Here is a 25,855-nt window from a genome sequence, read left to right as displayed (position 1 = left end):
GCTGCCCAGCACGCTTAATGCTTTGTGGAGTTAATACCCCACAAATCGTCTGCAGCCTACCTTGATGAGCATGCATCTAGTCTTCCAGCCCTGTGTGCGACAGTATATGACCAGCTGTTCATACTTGGTCCTCTTCCTTCCGTGAGCCTCATCCATATGGTCCTCTATGGCACTGTTGGCTCCATGATGTTTTTGGTGCTCTCTTTAGACCAGGACGATATCTGGCCTCAGAGTGGTACTGACAATGTGATCGGGGAATCTCAAGCTGTTTCTCCAGGTCCACAGGGACCTTTTTCCCAGAAAAAATTGAGTTTCAGATATGTAAGTCACAACGTAACCTACGAACACCAAATTGACTTTTAGGACAAATAGCTTTAAAAATATTATGGAAAAGTTTCTTGACTTAGAAGTAACTATAATATAATCTGACTACCCATGATTTATTCATCTATATTATTTTTATCACACATAACTCGAGGGAAGTCGGATACAAAATGTGATTCTGAAGCACCGCTGCCCCACAGGTAGGATACAGACCGGTTCAACAGATATGTGAACATGGTAAATGTTAACATTTACCTAAGGTGACCATATTTTGGTTTTCAAAAAAGAGGACTCTAGTTAGTAGACACTAAAATGTTACTTAGTGTTGGTAGGCTCTCGTTCTTATGAGCCCATTCTCACTCCCAACTCGTCACATTTGGACGCTTGTTGAGGATGACCTCTTCGCCACTGTTCAACCTCTAGGTCTTTCACGTCAACTTTCAACATGGAGGGACTGAGATCACTCATAGGCACAAAAAACCCAAACAAACCTAACACTAACCTTAACCTCATTACATCAAAATGAGTTATATCACACACAAATCAGTGTTTTTAGAGAACAAAAAATCGTCCCTGGTGCCGGCATGTAATTTTAACACAACACATTATGTGCCACAACCACATAATGTGAGTGTTAAGAGGTCTTGGTCATTTCACCATTTCACGTATTTCTGTGAGATCACGTTGATGAATGCACACAGATAAAAGATAGATTTAGACTTTGTACCTCCCTAAAAAATCAGTTGGGATAATCTCGAATGGTTATTTTGTGCCTACAACTACCCTCCACATTGAAAGTTGACGTTAAAGGGGTACCTAGAGTGTTAAACAGTGACAAAGAGGTTGTCCTCAACAAGCATCCATATGTGACGAGTTGGGAGTGAGAATGTGTAGTTCTTATCCTTCAGACTTGGATGTGACAGAAACACGGTTGCTAATCACTGAGGAATAAGTTATAATTGGCTGAAATAAGACTTATTTGATGGATCAATATGACCATCGGGCCTACAGAGAATTCGCTCAGATTTGTTGACTTTTCTGCCAAGGCTATGCTCTAACATTAGCCTAATAGGTGTGTCGGCAAGGGGATTTATAACGATGTCAAAACCCTTTCGTTCACAAAATAAAATCATGTTCATTCACACACATATAATGCAAAATGTCAGCCTGAGAAAGAAAAAAATACCAGGGTCCAGATCCTGCTGGACCCTGGCTATGGGGTTGTACTGACCCCTTGCCTGCCTTGACAAAGTAAACTGATTATACTGAAAACTGCCTGTCTGAGTTGCGCTTTGGGTTCAAATCTGCCATCTTCTGAAACGTTAAAGTTCAATCTTATTACGTGAATTTGAATACAATGAAATTCTTATGCTCTGCCTTAACACAAAGGACACAAAGACAAAGGACACACCATACAAAAAAAAATAAGAAAGCAAAACCAAACAAAACACACTGCAGACCTACAATAGACTATGTACACAGAAATCATACTGTAACGTGCATGGATAAGAAGACCCGCTGGCCGCTGGATGGCGGGTCTAACCCTTTAGTATAGCGGTTAGCGATGCCTCCTGCGTTGCGGGCGATACGGGTTCGCTACCCGGCCGCGGCAGTTCCTGTGGTTGCGTTGTCCCCCGAATTCGCTACATTGGTGTCAGAAGTGGGATGGAGCGACCGTAAGGCCATCGGAAGCGTAGGCGCCCTGAGGCGTGAAGGAGCTGATATGCTTAAGCGCGGGGACGCGCTTCCCGAAGGAGGGGGGCAGTGTAACGTGCATGGATAAGAAGACACGCTGGCCGCTGGCTCGCGGGTCTGACCCCTTAGTCGAGCGGTTAGCGATGCCTCCTGCGGTGCGGGTGATACGGGTTTGCTTCCCGGCCGCGGCAGTTCCTGTGGTTGCGTTGTCCCCCGAATTCGCTACAATACATTATGTACACAATAACACAATGTAAGGTGCATATGGGTGCGTCAGCCATTTGGCAACCTCACTGTCTGTGGAAAGAAACTATTACTGAGATGGATGGTGTGTGATTTGATGCTTTGGTAACCTTTTTTAGGTGGAAGAAGCAAGAACAGAACATGAGTGGGTTGGCTGGTGTCCTTAATTATGTCTTGGGCTTTCTTTTTACAGCGAGTGGTGTAAATTTTATGAAGTTGTCATAGTTTCATGCCAGTAATGTTAGCTGCTTTCTTTCCAGTCCTTCGAAGCAGTCTGCAGTGCTGAGCAATCAGGTTGCCAAACCACACTGTGATACAGCCTGTCAAGACACTCTCGATGGTACTCCGATAAAAGTTCATAAGAGTTTTGGTACTCATATTTTAAACTCTTCAGATGCCTCAGAAACAACAGTCTGCTGTGCCTTCTTGATGATGCAATTGGTGTTGAGAAAACTGAGAAATCTAAAACTGGCAACGATTTCAACAGATGACCCATTGATGGAAATAGGAATGTGATTTTCACTGATCCCTCTAAAGTCAACAATGATTTCTTTTGTCTTACTCACATTTAGAGAGGTTGTTATCATGGCACCATACGATTAAATCTTCCACTTCTCTCCTATAGGCCCTCCCATCACTGTCGCATGTTAGTCCAATCACTTTGGTGTCATCTGTTAATTTGCTGTTATTGCCATATTTGGCAACACAGTCGTGTGTAAACAGACTGTGCAATATGGGACTGACTGAGACAGCAGCCCTGAGGTGCGCCAGTCCAAAGAACTAATGTAGTTACACGTTCCAGTACAATTTGGCCAAACATGACCCTATCGGATTCGCTTCAGAAGGAGCTACCGGTGCAAGCCGGTGCTCTACAACGCCGTGACCAGCAACTTACCTTCATAGCGGAGAAACTGCAGGAGATGGCTACTCACCATGACTGCAGCATGGAATCCATCCAGAAGAATCTGCAGAGGTTCTCCGTCACCGATCAGAGCTCGATGGTTCTCCTCCCACTTCCCCGACTTCCTCTTCATCGGCATCTGAGGCATGCATACTCCCGCCGAAACACTGTTCCGGGGCTCCTGGTTCCTGCCGCCCTTCCTGGTGCAGCGTTCCCTCGCCTTCAAGCTCCAGCCTTCAGCCTTCCGCACCGACCGATCCCAGGTCAGTGGCGCCGGCAGCCGTAATCCTGTACGCACCGTGCGTACATTTAAAAAATGATTTTGTTCGTTTTTTTTAAACATTCTATCTTAACAAATACATTTGAAGGCCGATGATTGGCGTTAACGTCACTGGCTAATAGTGCACGGTGCATACGCATGGTGCGTACAGGATTACGGCTGCCGGTTTACGTCTCTCTGCTCACCAGGAAAACCAAGGACTGGGGAACCGTCGAGTGGGAGAAGAACTCGCCGGCATGCTCCTCGGTAAATTCCCTCAGCAGAGCTCTGTAAAATTTTCAACCACGTGACTCCAAGTAGAGAGGTGGCTCAGAAATTGCTGAACCTGACCCAGGGTGGGAGGACCATCACTGACTACTCCATCGAGTGTCGCACCATTGTGGCAGAAAGCAGCTGGAACACCTCCGTTCCCCATGACGCATTTTACCACGGGCTCTCCGACTGCATCAAAGACGAGCTGGCAGTCCGGGATCTTCCTGCTAATATTGAGTCCCCGGTAGCCCTTGCCGTCTGCATCAAAGGACGTCATCGTGAACGGAGAGAGAAATCCCGGTTCTCTTTCATACGCCCATTTCACGCCGCGGCCATCTTGGATTACAAAAAAAAACCAAGTGGTGGGAATTTAGCCACGCCCCTTCTTACTCAATCGGAAATCAATGCAGCCTGGGCCAGCAGCAAACATGGTTTGGACTACCAACCTTGAGCACCTACAGTCATTTACCACAATATGAAAACTAAGCTGGATCTTTTCTTTTTCGAGTACTTTCTGCCTCTCTTGTGCCAGTGAGGAGAGACACACACAGAGCTGTATTCAAAGAAGCTTTTTAATCACAATAAAATAAAAAATAAGATACATTTCATTTTTATACTGTACATTCAATATTTATACATTAGATTGTCCCATCTACAATATTTTCATTCTTTGTCCTTTAACTTTAACAAAACTGTTGGTTCATTTTAAACTAAAATAAGTTCGGTCAACTGTCATTCTGTTGTAGCAATAAACTGGAACTCGCTACCAACTCAAATCATCAATTGTTTACTAAAATAAGATAGTGATTGCTCATCTCAAGGTGTGGGCTAAAAAATGGGACTGTACTGAAATGGAGTTAAATATGTTTCAATCTATCTAAGGTTTGTGTGCACTAGTTTAGCTGAATTTAACAACGGTTTAAAACAGTGGTCCCTGAAAATTTGTTAGGAGAGCACACACAGTCCACAGTTGGTTGACTGTTCCACTTAGTGAAAGGGGTATGACTCCATCAAAAATGTGGTACTCCTTTATGCGTCTTATTGACCGTTCGACGTGTATTCTCAAGCCAGCAATACTCTGTGTGTCTGTGAGCTCATCACAGCTAAACTGTCCACTTGGGCCTAAAAATGCAGGGATGACAAGTTTTAGATCTATTTCATCGAGCAGGTCTTTGATAAGGAAGCCCTTATCGGCCATGACCTCATCACCTGACTCTTAAGAGGTCCAGAACACCTGACCTCTTAGTTATCTCCTTATCAGAAATACATCCTGTGTATAGATTACTTACCAGGCTAACTGACCCTGAGGGAGTGATCCCAATTAGGGATTTCAGTGTAGTGTTACTTTTATAATGGGAGTATGTCGTGGTGTTCAAAACCTTCGAACTAGCTGTCTCGATGCGGATCTCTGTGCAGTCTAGTAACACTCTTGTGTTTGGGTAGAATTCCCTGAATACTGGTGGCATTAGCTCGTCTACTGCTGCTCTACTAAGCCATATTGGGAGGGTCCCTAACATAAAGAGCAAATAGTGGCCCACGTCGTACAGTTCCTGCTGACTGTGGCCGGCGACACATTGATCGTACAGATAAATCCAGAGCAAAAAAACCCTGCCTCACACGACACAAGAACAGGAAAAACTGATCAATCAGCGATAAATGCTCTGCATGGAAGCCAGACACAGAAATGTGTTCTAGGTTATGGCTGTTCCTTTGCATTTGAGTCCATCGCACCATGGACTCTGCAGTAGGCCGTAAAGCTAGGAAGAGTGCTTTGAGGGTGTGGTAATCCTTAAAACCAGTGTAAAACCTGATCAGATTGGGCGCACACTGGAAGCGTTCTAGACCAAAACGCTCATTTTTCAGCTTTTTATTTTCGTCCTCCAGGAAAGCGATGCGTTTCTTTACTGCGTCAAGATGGTCTTCCACAGAAAGGGGCTTCACGTCGTAGTCATGATCATGGAGAGTCGCCCAAACCTCACTGGACACATGAGGATATGTCATACATGTGGGAAGCAATATAAATCCACACATTTTCCTGTTATCAAGATGATGTGTCAGAACAGAGCTATCCACTATTGAAAGGTTAGTGCATATATATATATATATATATATATATATATATATATATATATATATATATATATATATATATATATATATATATATATACATATTATACAATGCAGTAATCTACATGTTTGAAAAATTGTATTGTACTGACAGTAACAACTCACCTATCGCCCCCATGTTCCTCTTCATGTTCCTCTTCATCTTCTTCCACTATTAAGTCACCAATGCGACTACAAACAGGAGCAAACATTTTTCAATGTCAAACTTCTGTCTCCCTTCTAATGTTTTAGTCACAGTGAAACTGGTCACCCCAATATTATTTAACTGGCTGTACATGGTGCAACCTCTGCAGCTCAATGCATACAGTAACGTTAAATGTACATGCAAACTCTGCAGCTCAATGCATACAGTAGGCCGACATGTACATAATGTCTGTGTAATGAATGAAAGGTCACGTGTTTAACTTGACCTACTCACGGGTGTACGTGCAGTGCGTGTGACGTATACAGGAAGTGAGACGGGCATGTTATGAAGGTTGTATGTCGGATGAACGCTAGTAAAAGCTACACAGTTAAGAACCTACGAAGTCGGCTCGTTCTTGAATTATTCTTATGTCAGTAAGACAAGGCGTCTACGGACATTACATGGTGTCAGAATAGTCTGTGTATCGGAACACGAGCGGTCATGCCGAAGTTTAATCCGCCGAGTGAATTCAAGTTTGACTGCCCCGTTGAATGGCCGGAGTGGAAACAACGGTTTTCGCGCTTCAGGCTGGCGACAAAGCTGGATAAAGACGACGGGGAGATTCAAGTGAGTTCGCTCATTTATGCAATGTGCAGCGAGGCTGAAAAGATATTCAGCTCGTTTGACTTCGCGGCGGAGGGTGATAAAGTGGACTATGATATCGTACTGAAAAGGTTCGACGACTACTTTATTCCCCGCCGTAACATCATACATGAGAGGGCGTGCTTCTATCAACGTAGCCAGCAGCCAGGAGAGACAGCGGAGATGTACATCCGGGCATTGTATGAGCTGTCTGAACACTGTGAGTTTGGGGACAAGAGGGATGAACATATCAGAGATCGTCTGGTAGTGGGCATAAAAGATAAGGTGCTCTCCCGTCAGTTCCAGCTCACAGCGGACCTTACTCTGGTGAAAGTCATTGAACAAGTGCGCCAGGCGGAGGCAATAACAAAGCAGCTCAGCCTCCAAGCTAACCAACCAGAGGCCCAGCTGGCTAACGTCAATGTTGTCCGATGGCGGGACGAACGCCTAAACAAAAAGGGCGGACAGCGTCATGGTGGCAGCAGACCTGCAACCAACAAAGTAGATGAATGCGGGAGGTGCGGCAAGACGCAGCACACCGATGAGCGGAAGTGTCCTGCAACGAACAGTAAGTGCAACAAGTGTCATAAAAAGGGACATTGGGAGCGTGTATGTCACTCTAAAGCGGTGAGAGAAGTCACTGAAGAGGTTAAACAGCTGTACTTTCTGGGAGAAGTTGGCAAAGAGAGCAGTCAGGAAGATTGGACTGTTAGTTTAACAATAAGTGATGTACCAATAACCTTCAAAATTGACACGGGGGCTGACGCTACTGTTATCAACCAAGGGACATTTAAAAAGCTGAAGCCAAACATAAAACTGGGACCTCCTGACACATGCTTCATAAGCCCAGGTGGAAACATCAGCTGCATAGGATAGTTTCAAGCCACAACCAACTACAAGGAGAAACAATACTCCTTTCCAGTGTATGTGATCAAGGGGAGAGACAGCTGTCTGCTGAGTCGTCCAGAGGCAGTGGAGATGGGTCTAGTGAAGCGGATGAATGAGGTCAGTGGAGTTTTCGGTTCAAGTGGACTGCTGAAAACAGACCCAGTGAAAATAGCTCTGGTGGAGGGTGCCCAGCCATACGCGGTGCATACAGCCAGACGGATACCGCTGCCACTTGTACCACTGGTTAAGAAAGAACTGCAGCGCATGGAAAATGAGGGCATTATTGAAAAAGTGACTCAGCCCACAGAATGGTGCGCCGCTATGGTGCCGGTGCTGAAACCGAACAAGAAAGAGGTTCGCTGCTGCGCTGACCTCAGGAGGCTGAATCGAGCGGTGAAACGTGAGAAATACGTGCTGCCCACTATGGAGGAAATAATGCCAAGGCTCGCAGGGTCAAAGTTCTTCACAACGTTGGATGCAGCAAGTGGGTTTTACCAGATCCCCTTGCATGAAGACAGCAGGGAGCTCACCACTTTCATCACCCCATTTGGGAGGTATGCTTTCTGCCGCCTTCCATTTGGTATAACGAGTGCTCCAGAGATTTTCCAGAGAAAGATGGCGGAAACTCTGACCGGGCTAGAGGGCACAGAGGTGTACATGGATGACATCGTTATACATGGAGAGACTGAGGAAATCCATGACCAGCGCCTAGCAGAGGCGCTGGGGGTCATTGAAACAGCAGGTCTCAAACTGAACCAAGCGAAATGCAAGTTCAAACAGAAACAAGTCCGCTTCCTTGGTCATATCATCAACGAGGCAGGCATCAGACCTGACCCGGACAAAGTGGCCGGAATAGAGAACTTTCCTCAGCCCCAGAACGTGACGGAACTCAAGAGGTTCCTCGGGATGGTGAACTATTTGGCAAAATACGTCCCAGAGCTGTCCACTGTAGGTCAGCCGCTTTATGGACTGCTTAAAGCAACGACAGAGTGGCTGTGGGGACCTGCACAGAACACAGCATTCCAAGACCTTAAAGCAGCACTCGCCACCGCCCCGGTACTCACCTTTTATGACGTCACTAAGGCTACGGTGGTGTCAGCAGATGCCAGCAGCTACGGGCTGGGAGGCGTTCTGCTCCAGCAGCACGGGGAACACTGGAAGCCTGTGGCCTACTGCTCCCGACGGCTGAGTGACGCAGAGACAAGGTACGCACAGATCGAGAAAGAGTGCTTAGCCAGCGTCTGGGCATGTGAAAGGTTCGAGAAGTACTTGTTTGGGCTTGACAATTTCATACTTGTCACCGATCATAAACCACTAGTGCCTCTCATGAACAGCAAAGACTTGGATAATGTGCCCATTAGGTGCCAGAGACTGTTAATGAGGCTGATGCGTTTCAATGCAGTGGCTGAATACGCACCAGGCAAAACTTTAGCTGTGGCTGATGCACTCTCCAGAGGCCCAGAGCAGTGCTACGGAGATGGTGCTTCTCATGATGATGTTGCAGCGCACATTGATGCCATCGTGTGCCAGGTGCCTGCCACACCTCAAAGGATGCAGGAGATAAAACAGAGCACGGATGGGGATCTGCAGCTCCAGACAGTGTTGGGCTTCATCAGACACGGCTGGCCTGAGTATGTCGATAAAGTGCCGGAGACAGTCAGAGACTTTTATCAGGTGAGAGGGGAGTTATCTGAGGTAGATGGTTTAGTCATCAGAGGCAGTCGTATCGTCATTCCCACAGAGATGAGGGAGGTGATCTTAGACAGAATACACGACGGGCACCAGGGGATAGTTAAGTGCAGAGAGAGAGCTAGCCAGTCAGTGTGGTGGCCCAAAATGACAGAGCACATTACAACAAAGATACAGCAATGTCAATTCTGCAGAGAACACAAGAACACACAGAGAAAAGAGCCTTTAATGTCAAGTGAGCTCCCATCCAGACCATGGCAGAAAGTTGGCATAGACCTGTGTGAGTACAAAAAGCAAAACTACTTGATAGTGTCTGACTATTATTCCAGGTTTTTGGAGATCCTAAATCTACCAACAACTACTAGCAGTCAGGTTGTAGCTAGGCTGAAGGCTACATTTGCACGTTTTGGTATCCCTGAAATTGTAGTTAGCGATAATGGGCCACAGCTAGTTTCAGAAGAGATGAGGAGGTTCAGTGAGGATTATGATTTCATCCATGTGACTTCAAGCCCACACTACCCCCAGAGTAATGGACAGGCAGAGAGGGCTGTTCAGATAGCCAAAAGCATATTAAGGCAGGAAGACCCTCTCCTCGCCCTGTTGACATACAGAGCTACACCCTCTTCTTCCACTGGAGCCAGTCCAGCGGAATTGCTCATGGGTAGGAGACTCAGAACCACCTTACCCACATTGCAGCATAACCTGAAACCGGCCTGGCCTAAAGAGGAACTGATCAAAACCGCTGACGCCGCAGCCAAATCGAGGCAGGCTTTCTACTACAACCGCAGGAACGGCGTGCGGACACTGCGCCCACTGAACTCGGGTGACGCAGTACTCACCAAACCTGATGGACAGAAAACATGGACAATGCCAGCAGTTGTTCACAGTCAGAGCTCCACTCCCAGATCCTACATAGTGGAGATAGCTCAAGGTGAACATTACAGAAGGAACAGGCGCCACCTGTTGGCCACACCTAAAACACTCACCTTTGTCAGCAGGGATCCTGACCATGTCACTCCAGGGGAGAGTGGAAACACGGATGAGTCCCGAGCAGCAGAAATGCCAACTTCCACACCATATGTTACTCGCTCTGGCAGGGTGAGCAAGCCTGCAATCCGGCTGGATTTGTGAGGCGTATGGACTTGTGTATTGTGGGGGATTTTTTATTTTTTTTGTGAAAAGGGGGGTGATATACAGGTTAGAAAATCATCTTAGAGGGGGAGATGTAATGAATGAAAGGTCACGTGTTTAACTTGACCTACTCACGGGTGTACGTGCAGTGCGTGTGACGTATACAGGAAGTGAGACGGGCATGTTATGAAGGTTGTATGTCGGATGAACGCTAGTAAAAGCTACACAGTTAAGAACCTACGAAGTCGGCTCGTTCTTGAATTATTCTTATGTCAGTAAGACAAGGCGTCTACGGACATTACAGTCTGTTGCAATAATAGCAGGAGGAGTAAACATTTAGCCATATGGCATCTTAATGTGTCAGGTGAATTTAGGATGGTACACAGCAGTACGACATGTTGCTTCCAGCAGTGTTTTCAATGAAGTAAGAAGGGGGCGTGGCTAAGTTCTCACCGCTTGGTTTTTTTAAAATCCAAGATGGCCGCGGCGTGAAATGGGCGTATAGCATTAATTTCTTTGTCTCAATATGGGATCCGCCCCCTCGCGTATTCGCAGGAGCGCTTGTAACATTACGCCAGCCCTGATTGGCTGGCAGTCATGACGTCTGCGTCAGGGGCTCTGCGCTTTATATGTGACGGACGCAGCGTCACTCATTGATCGCGTCTTCTCGCTTCAGAGGCGAGTTGCTCGTACTCGTATCTGAACTGACTAGCTAAACCAGGGGTCGGGAACCTTTTTGACTGGGAGAGCCATAAAAGCCAAATATTTCTAAATATATTTCATTGAGAGCCATATAGTATTTTTAACGTATAATAAATTAAATATGTCTTACTTTTAATGCGACTTCTGGTGCTGCATGGTTTTGCTGATGGCCTTGTAGTCTGGTTCATACGTGGTGAGGTTGAGCTTCATGCAGGCGTTGAGGCTTCCATCAGTTAAACGTGAGCGTAGGTTGGTCTTAATGTTCCTCATATGCGAGAAAGACTGTTCACATGCATATGTAGAGCCAAACATGGTCAATACGGCAATACTCACACGCTGCATTGTGTGGTATGTCACAGGAAGCTCGTTCCAAGTTTTAAGAATCAGCTGGTCTTCAGGTTGAAGATTTTTAATTTCTGTCCACTTGTGTTCCCTCGCCAGCTCTGCTCGCTGTCGCGCAAGACTTTCCAACTCTCCATTAAGTGACTTGAACTTACTCATCCACATGTCTGATGCCTTCAGGTCAGCAACTTCCAGCTCAAAGTCTCCGATAGAGACCCCGGGGAGGCATGTCAGGTCGATTTTGTCCACTGCACACTCATGTGGATGAGTGATGAACTTGAAAAGACCAGTGTGCGCACGAAATTCTCCAAAACGTGCTTTGAATGACTGCAGGAGATTGAACGTAAAGCCAGCTAGCTGCTGGAGATCCAGATGTTGAGTGGAGTCACTTGCTAAGCATGCATCTCTAAATTGTTGCAGTCTTTCAAAGTGCAGAAGACGACCTGTTTCAATGTCCCTGAGAAAGACTTCCAGCTTGCTTTCAAATGCAAACACTGCTTGTTGAAGGGATGAGATTGTATTTCCAATACCTTGCATTTTCACATTGAGCTGGTTCAGATGGCCAGTTATGTCCACGAGATAGTGAAACTGCAGGAGCCAGTCAGTGTTGTCTAGCTCAGGATGCTTGACGCCTTTCATTTCAAGAAAAGTCCGGATTTCACTCAGGCAAGCTGCAAAACGGCTGAGCACCTTCCCCCTTGACAACCAACGCACGTTGCTGTGTAAAAGCAGACCGGGATAATGATTCCCAACTTCTTCTAACAGAGCTTTAAACTGGCGATCATTTAAAGCTCGGGCAACAATAAAGTTGACCACTCGAATGACCAGAGACATCACCTCGCCAAGCTCCTGGCCACACGTCTGAGCGCAAAGCGCCTCCTGGTGCAGGATGCAATGAAAACTTAGGATGGCTCTCTTTTCATGTTCACGGAGAAGCGCTACAAATCCTTTGTTCTTCCCCAACATACAGGGTGCGCCATCAGTACAGACAGAAATAAGTTTATCCATCGGTAGTTTTTTTTCTTTAGCAAACTCCATGAAAGACATGAATAAATCCTCTCCTCTTGTTGTCCCTTTCATTGGCAAAACAGCCAAGCTTTCCTCACGCAGTGTGTCACCTGCAGCATACCTGGCAATGATACTGCACTGAGATAGATGGCTAACGTCTGTTGACTCATCTAACGCGAGAGAAAAGTATGTCCCGGCGTTTATGTCCTTAATTTGTGTTTCCTCGACTTGATTTGCCATCATGATGCTACGATCGTGCACAGTTCTTGCTGACAGGGGCATGTCTTTTATTCGTTTGATTATCTTGTCTTTATTTGGGAAGTCATCAAACAGTTCATTGGCCACATCAAGTATGAATGTTTTGGCATACTCGCCATCTGTGAATGACTTTCCATTCCTTACTATTGCCAAAGCACCCGCAAAGCTAGCGGAATTCCCGTCACCTTGCTTGGTCCACACACGTAGTTGCTGCTGACTCGTCTGCACTCTCCGCTGTAGCTCCTCGCATGCCCTTTTCCTGCTGTCCCCCGCTGGATATTTCGATGCAAATGAAGCATGGTGCGTATCGAAGTGCCGCTTTATATTTGACCGTTTCATCGATGCAATTTTATCATTGCATATTAGACATACCGCAGATCCTGCTCTCTCCACAAATGCAAATTCCTCTGTCCACGCAGCCTGGAATGCACGGTAATCATCGTCTTTTTTTCTTTTCGCCATCTTTTCCGTTACAAGGGTTGAAGCGGATAAACTAGTTGGCTATCTGATAAAATTGATTTCTTCACCTTTACAATGCCCCGGACATGCTCGCGAGCCATTGGTTCCCGACCCGACCCACGGGTGACCCGTGAGCGATATTATGAACCCTACATAGGCCTCGCCAAAATCCCGTTTCTGGCTTTGTCACGTGTGCGCCACCGTAGCAACGCGAAAATATGGTGTTATGGGGTTAGCGCTCATCAAGGAAACGCTGTACACCCACAATTTAACCTGTCTAAGTTATCCACAATCAACATTAACGTTTTTAACTCAATCTTTGCTTGCTCCACGTTTGAGCATAGGATACTTCACCCCTTATCATGACTACAAACAAAACGAGCTCCTATATTGTAGTAATATGACTTTTACATTTATACACAGGTAACAACTTACTGATCAGCTTTCTTAAATGTGAGAAAGTCTATTTATTAGATATATGTTCATGTTCAGACAACTAACGTTACTTACCTCCGTTCTGTTGTTGACAGCCAGCAGTCCAAAATTACAAAAGCAGCCAGCTGTCCAAAATTGCGAAAAATACAAAATTACAAAATTGAAGGTAGCTAACGTTAGCTTTGCTTCGCACCGAGTTGATAGTTGATTGTTTCCTTAGCAACGCAGCGGAAATCCGGCGTCCGTTCGCGAGATTTGGGACAGGGTACGGGATTTTGGCGAGGGCTATGTAGGGTTCATAATATCGCGACCCGTGACCCGTGAAATTTATCTTCAAAACTAATTTCTGTTTACTTTAAAATGACACAGTATTATTAAGAAATATCACAAGTATTTTAAAATCAGTTCCAAACTGATTTTTTTGAAAAAAAAAAAAAATTTTCAACTCAAAATTGTCTGGGAGCCATATGCCGTCACCGGAAGAGCCATATATGGCTCGCGAGCCATAGGTTCCCGACCGCTGAGCTAAACTGTCCTCCGACCGGAGCGAACACCGGCCGCTGAGATGCCGGTACGGCTGCCTTCACCACAGGTAGTTTTTTACTCTGGCCTGTCCCCAAACAGCGGAGTATTTCTGCTTCTACAAGTTAGCTAGCACGTTAACTGCTACTCCAAGCAAGCTAACGATACCGAGAACCAGCGGTCACCTCGCTGCTTGCCCACTGTTGGAGCTAGCTAATGAGATTATTTTACTCTGGCCTGTACCCAAACAGCGGCGGAGTATTTCTGCTTCTACAAGCTAGCTAGCACGTCAACTTTGCTACTCCGAACAAGCTAACGATACCAGGAACCTGCGGTCACGTCACTGCTTGCCCACCGTTGGAGCTAGCTGACGAGATTATCACTCCAGATAATCATTTTAAATTTAGCACGCCAGCTAAATGGCTACAACTGCCAAGCTGCTTCCCACCTTGGAGCAAGGTGAGTCTGCCCGTCTGTGCACCTCCGGAAACAAAATTTCGAGCAAAGACACACACCAGGTCTGCTCCGCGTGTCTCGGGCTGGAACACGCCCGGGCTACTGTCAACAACCCCAGCTCATGCTCTCACTGCGTTCACTTCACGGCTAAGAGCATCCACTGAAGACTAACCCGCCAGGCTAGCAACTCGGATAAGGGCCCTATTGTCACTGGTCCCACCTTCGTGGAACCCCAACTCGGTGTGGTTGAGGAGGACGTAGAATCAGGGCGAACAAGCTCCGCCTAGCGCTGACAAGCCCGACATGTGTAAACGCGCCGACTGGGAATCCCATGGCCCACTGTCGTTGCGGAGGCTCCCCGGTCCCGCTATGAGGGGAAGAAATTGCCCAGACCAAGCGGACTGCGAGACAGCTTCTCCCAGTGTTCCCTTAGCTCCTGAAAGAAGTCACCGTCTCATGGAAAGAAAATCCATACTCCAGCAAGACCCCCATTCAAGTGGCATCTTCCCTGGATTTTGAAGGCATGGATAAGCATGCCATGGCATGCATTCCCCCGGCACAGACTCCCAGCTCTCCATGCCTGTCCGCTGCTAGGGAGAAGGTGAGGCTTCACAGCCTCCACCTAGCGCTGACATGCACGACGTGTGTAAATACACCGCGGAGAGACTGGGAATCCCATGGCCCACTGTCGATGCGGAGGCTCCTCGGTCCCGCTACGAAGGGAAGAAATTGCCACAGGCCAAGATGACTGCGAGACAGCTTCCCCGGTGTTCCCCGAGCTCCTGGAAGAAGTCACCGTCTCATGGAAAGAAAATTCATAATCCAGCAAGACCCCCATTCAAGGGACATCTTCCCTGGATTTTGAAGGGATGGATAAGCATGCCATGACCTGCATGCCACCCATGGAGCCGCTGGTGGCAGCCCACCTCCACTCATGGTTGTTGGCTACGTCATCCAGACCACCCACCCTCCCCGCCAAAGTTGACCGCTTCCATTCCGCCATGACTGAGAGAGCTAGCAAAGCGGCAGTGAGAGCACTCGACGTCAGCTCCATGTTGTCTGCTTACCAAACGGAGCTTTTCGATGACATGACCGAGGTACCTGACGCTTCCGTGTGGGTTGAGATTACCACGATTGCGGATATCTGTCTGCGTGTCCAGCGAGGTGTTGTCCAGGCCGCGGGTAAGTGTATGTCGATGTTGGTGCTGCAGGAGAGCGCAAGATGGCTCAATCTGACAAACTTGTCAGATAAAGAGAAGGGGACGTCTTGGACATCCCAGTTGTTCCTGATGGCATATTTGGCTGGGCTCTCGCTTCCATGCAAAAAAGATGTGAGGCAAAGAAAAGGGAAGACGAAGCCTTACAGCTCTGACTCCCGCGGAAAGCTGACGTGCCAGCCATCCCCTGTTCCCTGGCAGTCCAGTGTTCCAGTGTGTCTGGGGAGGAATCCCCCAGTGCCAACCCTCTTTGTCGGTGGCGTGTGGGCCTGGAGCTCAGTTCGTGCATCCCAGCCAAGAGGAGATGAGACTCAGTTCAAATGTGGGATTGTTCATCCCATTCTGGACCTACGTACTTTAAACAAGTATCTCAGGAGATACAAGTTTCGCATGCTCACACACACAGCCCTGATACGTTTGGTGTGTCCGGGCGATTAGTTCACATCGATCGACCTGAAGGACGCATATTTTTACATCTCCATTTATACTCCACACAGGAATATTTAAGGTTCACATTTCAGGACACTGTGTACGAGTACCTAGTACTCCCATTTGGCCTGTCACTGAGCCCGAGGGTGTTTGTGAAATGTGTCGAGATGGCTGTAGCTCCCCTCAGGGAGCGAGGCATCTGCTTAGCCACCTGTCTGGACGACTGGCTAGTGCTGGCACGCTGGGAACAGGAGGCTGTTATGCACAGGAGCATTGTGTTGACACACCTGGCCGAGCTGGGATTTGTGGTGAACAGGGAAAAGAGAGTGTTATCACCAAGACAGGACATAGCTTTTCTGGGTCACACGTTGAATCCGCTCACCCACATGGTCCACCTGTCAGCCGAGAGAGTGGACACATTCAGGTCCACTCTGGTGCATTTTGTCATAACGAAACGGGTCACATATGGTCTGTGTCTCAGGTTATTGGGACTGATGGCATCAGCGCTGTTGGTGGTGAGGCTGGGCAGGCTATACATGAGAGATTTCCAGCGTTGGGTGGCTTCTCTTAGACTGGACCCCATGTGCCACAGACCCTGCAGGGTTATGGTGTCTGCGTCATGCGCTCTTGCGCTTCGCCCTTGGAAACGGCTGTCTCTCCTGACGGAGGGTGTGCATATGGGCACGATATCAGCCAGAATAGTAGTGAATACAGATGCCAGCCTATCAGGCTCGGGTGATGTTTTCGAAGGCAGGGCAGTAAATGGGGTCTGGAGCACACATCTCCATCATGCCCATATGAACTACTTGGAGCTTCTAGCAGTGTTTCTATTGCTAAAACATTTTCTGCCATTTTTCCAGGGCATAATGTGCTGGTGAGGATGGACAATATGACCACAGTGGCCTATATCAACCACCAGGGAGGTCTGCTCCCATTCTTGTCTTCCCAGAACCAGTGCATCAGTTCATTGCGGAGGTGGATGCCTCAGACACTGGGGTAGGAGCTATGCTCTCGCAATTATAGGTAGGGGACCAGAAGATACATCCACGCGCCTCTTTCTCCCACAAACTATCCCCAACAGAGAAGAACTATGTTATTGGCAATCGGGAGTTACTGCCTGTGAAACTGGCCCTAGAGGAGTGGAGACACTGATTAGAGGAGGCAGAGCAACAGTTTGTGGTTTGGACGGATCACAAAAACTTAAAATACATTTGCTCGATTGAATTCCTGGCGGGCCAGGTGAGCTCTGTTTTTTAACCATTTTGACTTTTCCCTTTCATACTGCCCAGACTCCAAAAATATGAAGGCTAACACATTCTCCCGGCAGTAAAAATTAAACCGTGGGTCCCGGGATTTAGCTAGTGCTAACCAGAAGGATAGAGTCAACAAATGAAGTTGAAAAGATCAAAGCAGGCCATTACAATACAAAAGCAAAGCAAGGCAAGTCTTGACATTTGGAAAAAATTCTCAGTTGTTACTGACAAAGACAGAATTGAGCTGGATGTTGTTAGTTGTGACAAATGTGCAAAAGTATTGATCTCCAATGGGCACAATTCTGGCACCTCTGGGTTGAGGTGACATACATGCTTCTTTCTCCCTGGTCAAAGTAAGCTCTCCTTCAAAAATCAAGCACTTCTTCCGGCACATATTGAACAAGACACTACTGAGAAATTTGTCGCACTTTGCTGTAAAGACATTTGGCCATAAGACTCACTGGGAAAGGCTTTATTGACATAGAATAGAATAGAAAGCCTTTTTTCATTGCACAGAATACAATGCTGATCAGTGCGTTAAAAGACACAGAGAAACGAAACAAATAAAACAACCTCAGCAAAACAAACCACCACAGCCAATTAAAATAACCAATGACGTGTAGTTCCAGGGGGCATTTGAGCAAAGTGTGTATGTTAACAGTGTTAAAAGCAGAGACGAAGTCCATGAATAAAATCCTTGTGTGGGGGTGTGCTGAGTCCAGGTGTCTGGCCACAGCATCCAGGAGGGTCTATTTTAGTCTGGACTATTTTAGTATGGAAACAAACGAGTATTACAAAGAGCCATAATGGTTGATAGGCATATTTTTCTCAGGAAAGTTTCTTCCAATTTTCAAGGCATCAGCCTGGTTCTTGCAAAGATTATAGATTTTTTTACGACGGTCTTTCTGATTAAAACTGTGAAAATGGTCAGAGAAATGAGTTTAAACATCCAAGCAGTGAATAAGTATGGCACTCTAATGGCGATGTATGTGAGAGCTCTATTTGAAACTCAACAACCTCCATGTTGAAACATTTTTTCACTTGCACTGTGTATAGCACTTAGCATTGTTCTTGGAGTACTCAAGTATATACTGTGGCCTATATCCAAACATTAAAGTGACAGATTACATAAGGCAAATAAATAGGTTGTTTATCACTTTCCATGTGTGTATACAACTTTACAGTCAGTTAGTGGTTTAATAACAATTGTGTTTTTTCTGTCCTCTCCATTGCTCTGCCAGAGAGTTTTCTAGATGAGCTGTTGCAGTATGAAGTGGTTCATCCGATTAGAGTCGATGCCAAAGGTCGCTTCCTGTCCAACTTCCTGCCCCACCATGCAAGCCGCATTCAGCGTCGTGATGCCTCAACAGAACCGAGGAACTCCGACCGGATCTTCTACCAGCTGCGGCATGGCAGCCAAAACTTGCACTTTAATCTCACCCTCAACCCACACCTGCTCGCTCCAGGCTTCCTAACTGAGAGGAGATTTGGTGGCATCCGTGGGTCCAAGATCCACAGTCCCGGCTCCTCCCAGTGCCTCTTCTTAGGTGAAGTATGGGACCAAACATCTGTGAGGGGCAGAGCAGCCATTAGTACCTGTGACGGACTGGTGAGTGGATTATATGCAAACTATCACACAATCAAAATGGCATTTATAAGCTTGGAGTCTTTTTTTACCTAAATACATAGGTTTTTGTTTGATCAAATCTTTGTTTTGGGTGGTAACTGAAACAGGAAGTCTGAAATATGTGATCAGATGATAAAAGTAATGTAGGCTATTTGTTGAAATTGGCAATTTCAAACTGCATAATGGAGTGTTAACAAAATGGCCATTCAGTTGATCATTCAGTCTGAATAACAGTGAATGAAATGAAACAGTGAGTGTAATTACTCTTTAAGTCATGCAACATAATTTGGTTTGGTGTCACGAAAAAAACCCCTGTAATTTCTATCATCTCCCGTTGTAGAAGAAGACAGAGGAAGTAAGATATTTGTATTATAGAAAAATAGTTTAAAACCATAACCTAATTTTTAGGATTTTGGATGTTCTTGTGAAAACATGCTAGGCTAACAAGTAAAAAGTAGTAACGATGGGCTTCGAGGAAGGTGCATTTCCCATCTTTTGAGAGGAGCCGGTAGATGTCCAGGACTGAGCTAAACTAGGCTGAACTCACTGTCCAACATACCTTCAAACTGCACGCACAAACATAAAACAAGGTTTCCACAAGTTTGTCTTGCTCTGTGTAAGAGGGGCACATAATAATAACCCGGGAAATGCAATTATCGCTTTAAAAGTTAGGGGGAGAGCTCAAATATGATATTTCTGCAATTATTATAGATTTAGCTATCCCAGAAAAAAAGATGAACTCTTTAGAATCAGTAGATTTTGAATTCAATTGATGTCAGATTGTAGACAACACACACACACACACACACACACACATAATACTACAGGTACATATAAACATTTTGTGAACATTCTCCAAATCAAATCACAATAGATTACAGATTCATTAATCAGTCTAGATAAACTATAGATTTCTGATCTCTATACAGTCAAGTGTGTAACTAGGTATTTACAATAAGTAGTAGAGGATCTTTTAAAAAAACTTACTCTATCACAGATTGCGTGCAGAGATTAAATCATAGCATAATGACTTTTTTTGAGGCTGCAAGGTGGCCCAGTGGTAAGCACCATTGTCTCACAGCAAGAAGGTCCTGGGTTCGAACCCCAGGCAGTCCCAGGTCCTTTCTGTGTGGAGTTTGCATGTTCTCCCCGTGTCTACGTGGGTTTCCTCCGGGTGCTGCGGTTTCCTCCCACCATCAAAAAGACATGCATGTTAGGTTAATACTCCTGTCTGTGCCCCTGACTGAGGCAATGGAAAGAAGAACTGGAGTTGGTCCCCGGGCTGCACCACAGTTGCCCACTGCTCCTATATGGGTTAAATGTAGAAGACAAATTTCATTGTAACCAAACATCTGTACGATGACAAAAATAAAGTGGCTTTCTTCTTTTTTTCTAATAGCCATTCATATTGTAGCGTGAGATGATATACTGAATTGCTCAGTTGTTTGTGCATAACACTTTAAAGCTGAACTGTTTATCCCTCTCAAATAAACCAGCTGTTGTGTGGTGAATGCTTTCCATCATGGCTTTTCATGGCTGGATGCCCAAAACTCAGAGGGGAGGCTGGGGTACAGGGGAATGAGGGGAAGACCACCAAGCCCAGTAAGACGAATCTGTAGTGATGTTTTTTGTTTTTTTTTACAAAATTTTAAGAGTGGTGAGAGAGGGTGTTCTTAGCCTAAGGCACTGTGTTTAATGACAGTGACTGAAGTGGCATGTCTAACTTTAAATATGTCAGCTCTTTCCTTTGTTGTTTTTCATGGTATGGTTTACTACTATTAGTCTGCCAAACATGATTACTTGAAGCAAACAAAAACCTCAAGTTGATAGAATTAAACAAAACAACTTTAGACTTGACAAAAACATTTGGAAAAAATATATAATAAAAAGAAAGACTTGGAACTTCTGGGCTGCAGTTCAAATTAGGTGGGCTTCCAAGAGGTCTTTCAAACATGCAGGAGCTTTTTTTAATCATATCTCTAGGTAACTCCACCACATGCCATGTTTCAGCTGCAATACACCGTAACAAATATCTGTGAAATCCACAAATATAAGTTACTGCGTTGTGCACAGTACATTACTGTACATCAATTTTATAGTACAGCGCTATATATTATAGGAAATAAATCCCTGGTTGGTGGATAATAACAGTAAGCAACTGCAGAAAATAATTACTGTAGAAAATCACAATAGTTAGTGTATTACTGTAAGTTTTTCCCCTGATAAAGTGAACAACATATTTTAACCTTATGCAGTCTATGATTTGAACATTGTATATTGATTAATGATAGCAAATACAGAAAAACTGATAGAAATTTGTGGTGAAAATCAAAGAAAGAGTGCTGTGGGCCATGATAATCTGATATGATGTTTTTTCCCTTATGTTTGAATTTATATAGTCGAGCTTGCTTGTCTTTCATTCTACTGTCCTTTCTGTTTTCTTTGACAGTCAAAAGTTGCGCTTTCATTCACTTGGTTCAGCCTTGTATTATTATTTATTATTATTATTACAATATATTGTAAATCAGGGCGGCACGGTGACGCAGTGGTTAGCGCGATCACCTCACAGCAAGAAGGTCCTGGGTTTGAGCCCTGGGGTAGTCGAACCTTGGTGGGTCGTCCCGGGTCGTCCTCTGTGTGGAGTTTGCATATTCTCCCCATGCCTGCGTGGGTTTCCTCCGGGAGATCCGGTTTCCTCCCACAGTCCAAAGACATGTAGGTCAGGTGAATCGGCTGTACTAAATTGTCCCTAGGTGTTAAGTGTGTGTGTGTGTGTGTGGGGGGGGGGGGTGTGATGGCCTGGCAGCTTGTCCAGGGTGTCTCCCTACCTGCCGTCCAATGACTGCTGGAATAGGCTCCAGCATCCCCGCGACACTGAGAGCAGGATAAGCGGTTCAGATGATGGATGGATGGGTGGATATTGTAAAGCCTATGTTAAACAAATCTGGTTCAGGTCCACAAAGTGATGAGGCCCCAGACTAAATCCACAACTTCAGTTTGAATTTGAACTACTTACACTACCGTTCAAAAGTTTGGGATCACCCAAACAATTTCGTGTTTTCCATGAAAAGTCACACTTATTCACCACCATATGTTGTGAAATGAGTAGAAAATAGAGTCAAGACATTGACAAGGTTAGAAATAATGATTTTTATTTGAAATAAGATTTTTTTTACATCAAACTTTGCTTTCGTTAAAGAATCCTCCATTTGCAGCAATTACAGCATTGCAGACCTTTGGCATTCTAGCTGTTAATTTGTTGAGGTAATCTGGAGAAATTGCACCCCACGCTTCCAGAAGCAGCTCCCACAAGTTGGATTGGTTGGATGGGCACTTCTTTGAGCAGATTGAGTTTCTGGAGCATCACATTTGTGGGGTCAATTAAACGCTCAAAATGGCCAGAAAAAGAGAACTTTCATCTGAAACTCGACAGTCTATTCTTGTTCTTAGAAATGAAGGCTATTCCATGCGAGAAATTGCTAAGAAATTGAAGATTTCCTACACCGGTGTGTACTACTCCCTTCAGAGGACAGCACAAACAGGCTCTAACAGGTACTATTTAATGAAGATGCCAATTGGGGACCTGTGAGGCGTCTGTTTCTCAAACTAGAGACTCTAATGTACTTATCTTCTTGCTCAGTTGTGCAACGCGGCCTCCCACTTCTTTTTCTACTCTGGTTAGAGCCTGTTTGTGCTGTCCTCTGAAGGGAGTAGTACACACCGGTGTAGGAAATCTTCAATTTCTTAGCAATTTCTCGCATGGAATAGCCTTCATTTCTAAGAACAAGAATAGACTGTCGAGTTTCAGATGAAAGTTCTCTTTTTCTGGCCATTTTGAGCGTTTAATTGACCCCACAAATGTGATGCTCCAGAAACTCAATCTGCTCAAAGAAGTGCCCATCCAACCAATCCAACTTGTGGGAGCTGCTTCTGGAAGCGTGGGGTGCAATTTCTCCAGATTACCTCAACAAATTAACAGCTAGAATGCCAAAGGTCTGCAATGCTGTAATTGCTGCAAATGGAGGATTCTTTGACGAAAGCAAAGTTTGATGTAAAAAAATTTTTATTTCAAATACAAATCATTATTTCTAACCTTGTCAATGTCTTGACTCTATTTTCTATTCATTTCACAACATATGGTGGTGAATAAGTGTGACTTTTCATGGAAAACACAAAATTGTTTGGGTGATCCCAAACTTTTGAACGGTAGTGTATGTTATCATGCAGCCTGTCCACATACCAAAAAAAACTCGCAATTTCAGAGTCGAGCAACATTAGCCATTAGCGACCGAAAAGTTATTCTTTCATTTTCAGTTATATGTGCCTGTGGGCTTTTTTTTGTAAATGTGATTTTGCCTATGTATGTGTGTATTGGTAAGGTTTTCTTTTTTCTTTTTTTTCTTTTTCTTTTTTTTTTTTAGTGTTGAGGAGAGAAGTAATCATGTTGAAAACATGCTTTTTATCTTTGTAAAGGGGAATCCGCTTTTAGCCGCAAGCTGCAGCGTACCATTAGCTTCACTCTATTCTAAATGTAATGTTAAGTTAATGGTAGACAGATGCGACCGACTGGACTAAAGCCCTGCTGCTCCTCGAGAGTTTAGCGGTGTGGTAGAGGTCTGCTCCCTGGAGAATCTCACGTGTCTGAGAAGAGTGGCTTATCGAGGTTGAGCGGCACGCAAACAAGGCATTCCAACATCGTTGCCAGCCAGGAATTCTGTAAGTACTGTATCTTCAATGCAAAATCACTGTTCTTTGCAATAATATTAACTTTGAATCAGTTCTCTAGTCTTCCTGGGTCATAAGTAATCCAGCTATGTTAGCTAGCTAGCAATAGTTAACTAGCAATCGAGTATTTTACCCTATCAAAATGCCTTACATGTGAAAGCACAGTGCAGCTCTAATTTCTACATTTGCTGGATGTGTTAAGACATACACAGATCTTGTAAACTTTTCGTTTTCCATGTGGGGTGGCAGAATGCCTTACTATATGTGTGACACTTTTTGCACTTGCACCAATTTCTCAAGGAGACAGGTAATGTTAAACCAGCAGCACTAAAGGCACATTGAAGGAGTTGACTTGGCATGCAGAGCTGATGGTTGTAGCTTTGAGTCAGCAATTTTTTCAGCCTTAGTGAGCATTTTCAGTGGCATATTAGAGATGGAAGAGAAGTGTCACGCCCCATGCAAGCCGCTCAAAAGTATTTTCATGTCTGATCATCTTTTTCCTCAGTCTTGAGCAGGAAGGACAAAAATACATAACTTTATCCCCCGTGTGGCAGCCATGACTCTCTTGGCACAGCCACTGCAAGTATGAATAGCTCCAAGAACAGTGAAATTTTAGGCAGACTTAGATGATCAGCATGATATCGCAAATGATGATGTGGACGGGGATGATTTCATGAGCAATGTTGACATGTTTCATCTTTGAATGCAGGCTAAAATGCTTTTACACAAGGAGGTGCGCAAGGAGGTACACGATACCCACCTTTTGGCTAGAATGCATGAAGAGCTATATTGGGAGAAGGATGCTGAATATAGAGCTGCCAGGGAAGAGGAAAAGAGGAAGGCCAAAGAGGAGGTTTGTGGATGTGGTGAGGGAAGACATTCAGGTGGCAGGTATGACAGAGGAAGATGCAGGAAGAAATGGAAACAGATGATCCACTGTGGCGACCCCTAACAGGGGCAGCTGAAGGTAGTAGTAGTAGTAGTAGTAGTAGTAGCATGAAGAGCTAACAAAGCTGAATCTGCCTGAAATTGATATTAGGAAGTTGCATTGATTTTTATTGTTTTGCTCATTAAGTAGAGGAGACTATGCCTGTTACACCACTTATGGCATGAGGTGAGTATGATGGCACACAGTCTGCATTTGCCCTTACTGGGTTTCTTGAACACTTTTTGACCAATATTTAGTTGATTTTTGCACCCTTGCATTGGGTTATAATTTCAAATGAAGCAATGTTGCCCTTATTATAGAGTTTAAAACGTTTGGGTTTGTTTTAACCTTTAAAAGACCTGTCTGGCCTTGCAGTGATCAAATGGCTTATCTTTCATATCGTTCTGAAAACTTGAAGGAAACTGAAAATAAAAAGCCTGATCCTGATGTGCATTTCCAAAGAAGATAAGTTAGTTTTGCCAGCAGCACAAGTGCAGAAGTTCAGCAGAAGGCCTCAGCTATGAACCCCGTGTTACCCCTTCTGCTGTATTAGGGTAAAAAATGACCTGTTACTGTGTGTAACAGCAGAGAAAACCCCCTAAATTATCTTTTTTTTTTCAACCTAAAATGTGATGACTTTTCCTAGTGTGACCCCAACATTAGAAAAAGCGAAACATTGCCTTTGTTCATATTTCCATGAAAGCTTTACACCACCAGGGTAAAAATATCGTCTCAGGGTTAAAATCATAAGAAGTTAAAATCATAGTCACAGTCAGTTACACATGACAAAAACCACAGAGACACACCCACACACACCACATACAATGGGAAATTGAGTCTCTGTGCTACTGATTGATCTCAAACAAAACTAAAACTCTCTTTTGCAGGTGCAGCATCAAGCATAAAGGTTCTGCAGGTGACAGTACTCCTTGTTCTCTCTTTGCTGAAGCCATGAGTGCACATTTCAGTGCCCAACAGGTCCTAGATCTGATTTTTTTTTCAGATGTCCAGGAGGAACAAGAGAACAGTGATTTAGAAGTGGAGGTATCTGAAGAAGAAGATGTGGAAGAATACAACATCATGATGCATCATCTTCAAATAAAGAAGAAATCCCCCAAGGTGAAAGAGAGACATTTTTGTCAAAGAACAGCAAAATAACATGGTCCTCGTAACCATATGGCAACCAGGGCAGTATG

At 45.0% G+C, this 25,855-nt stretch overlaps 1 protein-coding gene across 1 annotated transcript in view; it reads left to right on the top strand.

The window, feature by feature from the left end:
* The window catches only part of LOC130111994 (A disintegrin and metalloproteinase with thrombospondin motifs 7), a 212,530-nt gene that overhangs the window by 4,868 nt on the left and 181,807 nt on the right, over positions 1-25,855 (top strand). Inside the window, exon 2 of the mRNA XM_056279305.1 lies at positions 18,621-18,988. Within this exon, the coding sequence (XP_056135280.1) occupies positions 18,621-18,988 (368 nt within the window). The remainder of the gene's footprint in view (positions 1-18,620; positions 18,989-25,855) is intronic.

Source organism: Lampris incognitus, chromosome 4, assembly GCF_029633865.1.
Source record: "Lampris incognitus isolate fLamInc1 chromosome 4, fLamInc1.hap2, whole genome shotgun sequence".
Taxonomy (NCBI): domain Eukaryota; kingdom Metazoa; phylum Chordata; class Actinopteri; order Lampriformes; family Lampridae; genus Lampris; species Lampris incognitus.
The sequence above is the reverse complement of the archived record's forward strand: the minus strand, read 5'-3'. Positions and strand labels throughout refer to the sequence as shown.